We start from the raw sequence: 6,000 nt of genomic DNA on the forward strand, positions 1-6,000 counted from the left end.
GAACTTTCTATGAAGTGTCTGCCAAGGAAAACGATACTCCCACTCAGCCCGGACCACTGCGCGCAGTTGCTGTTAACCACATGCTTAGCGCTGCAGTCTGCTAGGACACAATGCACCGCTGTAGTCGAACAAGACGCTGCTCTGGAAGCTGAAAGAGAGAAAGCGGAGTCCCGGGTGCACGGCGGTTGGAGGAACAAGGCGCTCAGAGGCCGTCCCTGGCTCTCCTCAAGCGCTCGCTGAGCGATGGCCCCACTGGACGGGACCAAGCGCTTACCAGTGGCCACGGGTGGCTTGCATACTGCCAGCTCAACCCCCCTCTCCCGCTCCCCCCCCGCTGTTTCCAGTTGCTAAATGACATTAGAAGCAGCTAAAAATACTTCAAGCGATTTTCTCGTTTACTTTTCCGTGCCAGCGCTCGCATTTGCCGCAAGGGCCTTCTCTGACAGCTACCTCCCCACCCACGGGTGGCCGGACAATCGCTCTATTAATACATGCCAGGCACGAGAACCCACCCCACCCGCCAGGACAGCCGTGTGATGAGAGCCATCGCCAACAGAGCTGCTGCTGGTGGGCAGGGAGCTCTGCACCTTCGAAGAGAAGGTGAGGAGGACGCGGCCTTGTCTGGTGCTCCTCGTAGCGCACCAAGCCTGGCCCAGCCTCCCCTGGGACGTGGCAGTATCCCCATCACTGCAGGTTTGCAAGATGCAATTGGTCAGGCTACTGGATAATCTCGTCTAGGCTTCCTTCTACTTAGGATTGGACTTCACGATCTTTACAGGCGCCTTCCAGCCTGGGCTGTTCTGTGGTTCCGGGTCCCAGAGCTGTTCTGTGCAGACATCCTGCAGCAGGCTCAGCAGCGCCAGGCGGCACGAGTAACGCCACCCAGGACCAGACCCAGCAACAGCTTTTCCGTGTGGCCTCTTCCCACCGAGGAGAAGCACATGAAGAAGTAAAGAAGCGTTTGCAGAATTTTATATGTTGAGAGAGCGGCCTTTCCCATCAACCAAGGCACACCTGAGGGACACACTGGTGACAGCACTCAGGTGACAACTATAAACACAACAGGGGTGAGCAAGCAGCAGGGCACCCTTCCAGCAGCTACCCTGGGTAGCTGTTAAATCCCGTAAACCCAAAATTGAAGGACAAGCAATTTTCTCTGTCACGATGAAAGAACCTCTCTCAATCACCACAGACAAACAGATGCAGCTATTCCATTTACTTGGTATAAATAGAGAGACAAAGAGTATCTCTGCTAAGACAGCACACAGAGTGCTGCCTGCTTTCAGCTCCCTGCAAAGGCTGGCGTTTCCCCCAGGTCTGCCTCCAAGCCCTCATGAAATCCACACAAGAAGAAACCAGAACAGCAGTGCCGTTGAAGGAACTCATTACACTTCTATAGGACACTTACCGGCCAACTCATAACATTTTTCCACTAACTGGCAAGGTCTTTTTTCTTTTTAATCAGGGAAAAGAAACATCTATTCCCTCCACTTAGTAGGAAAAGGGAAGAAATTTCCATCTATTTAACACCTTAGAGCAAGAAAGAGCCTCAGTTAGAAGGAATGTTGTATTTTTTTTTTTTGATAGGTGGCTGTTATTTAAGGTCTTATGGATGCCGCCACCACCATGGTCTCACATCACAGATGCCACCACCACCAGCTTGCTTTGCATTTCAACCTGCACAAGACCAACTGGTGCAAGCAGCCACTGCAGACGGTTGCCCCAGGGAATTATGCTCCACCACAACCACAGCCCTGAGATGTGTGGATTCAATACAGAGCAATACTTTTGGGTAGCGCATGAACAAAGTGAGCAGCAACAGGCTGCAGGACTAGTACCTTCCTGGGATGTGCCCTTTGCACAGAAAGCCTTTAAAGGAAATTTATGAAAAAATCCCAACCACATATGCTTTGTGAAGTCTCCACTTTTCCAACAAAAAGAAGTTGAGACTTTCACCTACATCTTTTCAAGTCATCCCTGCCTGGACTGGGGAAATGCAGCCAAAAAAAAAGAAACCCTTTACTGATTCACAGGCCAGCCCCCTGGAACAGGCACTGCAGGAACTGCCCCGTTCCCATCTGCAGGTTACCTCAGAGTCACCAATAGTAGCCAGCTCCTGCAGAGCAACACCAGACCTCCACCATCCCAGCACCTCACACCAAATATCAGGCAGGATGCAGTTACCTTCCCCAAGGATTTAAGGGTGAACTCCTGAAGTTGCAGCCTTTGCCTTTGAGACACAAAGCATCACAGGGCTATAGGTGCAGAATCTCCTAAAGATCACTCAGATGTAAAGCAGCACCAAAGGGCCACGACTTATGAAATGCCTCCATGCAGATTTCTCACACTAACATCTCTTTACACCTCCAACACCAAGTTAACATAAAAGGAAACAATTTCTCTGTATTCCACACTACAAAGAATACATTATACACCTCTTATCAAGCAAGCCATGAGCTGACCAGCTGTGCACTTCTTTCAGAAATGCCTATGTATGTCTGTAAGACATAACCTATCATTTACACATACTCTAATTAGGTCCCAAACCTAGTCTAAACAAATATTAAATGAAACTCCTAGGTAATTATGAACAAACAATAGTCATTTAATGAAACTAAAACAGCAACGACAGATAAAAAGATTAAAGGAAATGCCCATTCCAGCAAGGAAAAACACTGCACATACCTACTGCTCCAGAAGAACACAAAAATGGGAAGGAAAAAAAAAAAAAAAAAGAAACGCCACTATATCCTGGAATGACTCCTGAGCCCATCAAGTGAGGATGCTTCACTCACTGTCTCACAGCTCAGGGTAGGGACATATCTGCCCATGCTGCTTCGCTTTGACAATTCAAGGCCAACAGTTTTGTACATCAGTAAGCCCTGCTTTAACAGTAAAGAACTCACCTGACTTACAGAAACTAGTTTGCCACAGCTTTTAGGGCACTTTTTTGGAGAGGTGCCAGGAAGTTTCTGCCCGTGCACTGCATTCTGAAGCAATTCTGCAGCAGAATAACAGACAATCTACCAAAACAGCACTAAAATCTGAAGCAGAACTTGACAGACTTTGGACTGAACTCATGCCCTGTAACAACCATGTTTCTGTACCTCCCCCACCAGCACTACAGCCCACTGAACACTCCCCAACCTGTTCTCAGCCACATCGCAGCCAGGGGAGCGATGCTACCAAGCAGAAATCTCATTTCCAGAGCCACTCCAATGCCATGCGCGTCAAAACACACAATTCCTTCCCTCACACGCATTTATCTCGTTCTCCCTGATTAGCCAACCTCATGGGTTACTGCCTTCCCAGCTCACCCTGGTGAGTGAAAACACATCGCTATCACCTGAAACACCACCTGAAATCACAGGTTTGGTGGGTGACTCATTTCTGAGATGCAATATGCACTAGGGACCTTTAGACCTCGTGTCAGACCTCAGCCTCCATTCAGCATTATCAGGACCTAGTTCCCTGCTCGATGTGACCCCCCCAGAATCCTGCACCCCCCACAGACACCGCAGCAGGTGAACTATCTGCATGCTCAGGAAGTCAACTGCCAGCAGCAGCATGAGCAGTTACCATCTCCCTGTTTGCATACAATGGCTGAGCAGCAAGAGGGGAGATCAGAAGCCTTTAAACACCACACCAAAACCGAAAACAGCGCCAAAACCACCAAACTTGCAGGGGCAATATGAAACTATAGCAGGTGATGCACCCCATGCGAGCTTTAATTTCAAGTGCAATCACACCTGAGGTGTACACAGCATGCTTCCTTTAAGGACTTACACCATCCCCTCCGAAATGCCCCGCAGGGTAGGATGACATTTAAAACGTAACTTCACGAGACCTGTTGCTTTCCAAGCGAGGCCAGACACCGACCTCCCACTCCCCTGGAACAGCAATATAAGCCGGCTGAGATTTTCAGCATGTCACTGCAGAAAGCCCTTCTTTTGTCAAATAATCTTACCTTGCTCATCACATTTCTCTGACCCCCTCACTGCAAAAGGGCAGGGTCAAACCGACAACAGCTTCAGAGCCTCAGATGGAAGCCCTGCCAGCAGGATCTAGTCCTGACATCCTCCAAAGCTAGCCAAGTCATCTTAAGTAACAATACACAAAATAAGGAAAGGGACAAACCTTCCAGATACCGGGCATATGAGAAAGCCTGCCCGTGCCCTGATCCTACACCCACGAGGGCTGGACTCGAACCAAATACAAGGCTATTTATTAGAGACTATTTTACGAAGCAGGGAGGGTGAAGTGGAGAGAGTATTTTAAGTGCAACCAGTCAGACGTTTCTCATTAAAATATTTCTTGGAGAAGTAAATGGACCCTCAATTTTACTCAAACAGATGTAGGCTAAACGCATATCACTAGTCTGACAATATAAAAGTGGAACCGACTGAAATCATTTTAGTTTGTCAGTGAAAAGGATAATGTATGCATATCTGGAGGGCACACCGATGGTAAAGATTACCCCCAGCTCCTATATTAGCCATCTAAAGGTATTTACTTGGGGTCTGTCTGTGTTGTGACAGTGTCCTAGACTGAAATGAATGCCTCTAACACTCCACATTTTTGAGCCATTCAGTCATGCATTTTTGTTATTGTTGAAAGTAGTGCGAAATTGCAGTGCATGAGCTGGAGTCCTTGGTGGTCTCCGAGGATTCCAGCTAAAAAGGCACTTCCTTTGTTCCGCGGAGAATGCGGTCCAGTAGGTCATTCAGAAGGGGAAATAAAAGCAGCAGCCCTGGGAGGGAGATGAAGGATGAAACAAAAAGAATAAAATGTTTTGGGTGTGAGCACATTAGCTACCATTTCCTACTGCTGCCGGCTGCGAGCACTCCTGTCCCCGGGATGCGCAAGTAACTCGGGACGAACGTGGAGGGAAAAAGGGGAAGGTAAAATAAATAAATAAATAAATAAATAAGGAAGAAGAAAAAAAGGATCATTTCTCCCTCACTTCGGCAGCAGCAGGCACCTGGGCGGGACGGCTGCGGCGGGGGCTGCGCTGCCCTGCCCGGCCCCGGCCGCCTCGCAGCGCTGCCCGGGGCTCGCTCCCCGCCGCGTCGCCCCCCGGCCGCGGGGCAGCGGCAGCCCGGGGGCACGGAGCGCTGGAAGCCGGCTGCGGGGAGGGGAGCCGGCAACAGGCGCGGTCCCGCCCGCCGCCCCGGCACGGCACGGCACGGCACGGGGAAGGGGGGGCAGCCCGGAGGAGCCGCGCCGAGCTCCGGGAGCCTCAAGCCCGGTGCCGGGAAGCCGGGCGCCCCCGCTGCGCTCCGGGTGCTTCCCGGGGAGCCGGGCCGGGCCGGGCCGGGCCGTGCCGTGCCCCCGCACCCCGGGCTGTGCCGGGCTGGGCGAGCCGCGGTCGCTCCCCGGGGCCCGTCCGGCGCTCGCACAAAGGCGGCGGCGCTGCCCCCGACTCACCGCTGATCTCGTGGCTGGGCGCCTCGCTCTGGCTGAAGCCCTTGGCGGCGTAGAGCCTCCGCACTTCGGAGCAACTTTTGGCGCGGGGCTCGGCGGCCAGCAGCAGCGGCAGGCTGAGGGCGGCTAAAGTGCAGACGAGGGGCGGCAGGCAGCCGCGCCGCCGCGGCATGGTGCGGGCGGGCAGGGGCCGGGGAGAGCGCCCCGAGGCCGGAGCCGGAGCCGGAGCCGGAGCCGGCCCCTCCGCCGAGCCTGCCCTGCCCTGCCCTAGCCCGGCACGGCTCGGCCCGGCCCCGCCGCCGTGTTCCGTGAGCCCCGCTCCGCTGCGGCTCCGCTCCGCTGGCCCGGCGTGCGGCGGCGCTCTGCAAACTTGGCCCGGCAGGAAGCACATGGGGTGGTGGAGGAGGAGGAGGAGGAGGAGGAGGGAGGCGGGGAGGGCGGCAGCCAAGCAGGATCGCGCAGGGCCGGGACAAGCCTCTGCAGCCCCCGGGAAAATCAGGAGCCGGGATCCGCCCGCCCGGCCAGGAGGAGCGGAGCGGAGCCTGCCCGCCGACGGCGTGGCCCCCCCAGCGGGCG

General features: G+C 53.6%; 1 protein-coding gene across 1 annotated transcript in view; it reads right to left on the minus strand.

The window, feature by feature from the left end:
- GPC4 (glypican 4) overlaps positions 1–5,796 on the minus strand; it is a 67,959-nt gene extending 62,163 nt beyond the window's left edge. Inside the window, exon 1 of the mRNA XM_035541354.2 lies at positions 5,428–5,796. Coding sequence (XP_035397247.1) covers positions 5,428–5,596 — 169 coding nt within the window. The 5' untranslated portion in view covers positions 5,597–5,796. The remainder of the gene's footprint in view (positions 1–5,427) is intronic.
- Positions 5,797–6,000: the final 204 nt, after the last annotated feature.

This window comes from Cygnus atratus, chromosome 13 (genome assembly GCF_013377495.2).
Source record: "Cygnus atratus isolate AKBS03 ecotype Queensland, Australia chromosome 13, CAtr_DNAZoo_HiC_assembly, whole genome shotgun sequence".
NCBI classification, from domain to species: domain Eukaryota; kingdom Metazoa; phylum Chordata; class Aves; order Anseriformes; family Anatidae; genus Cygnus; species Cygnus atratus.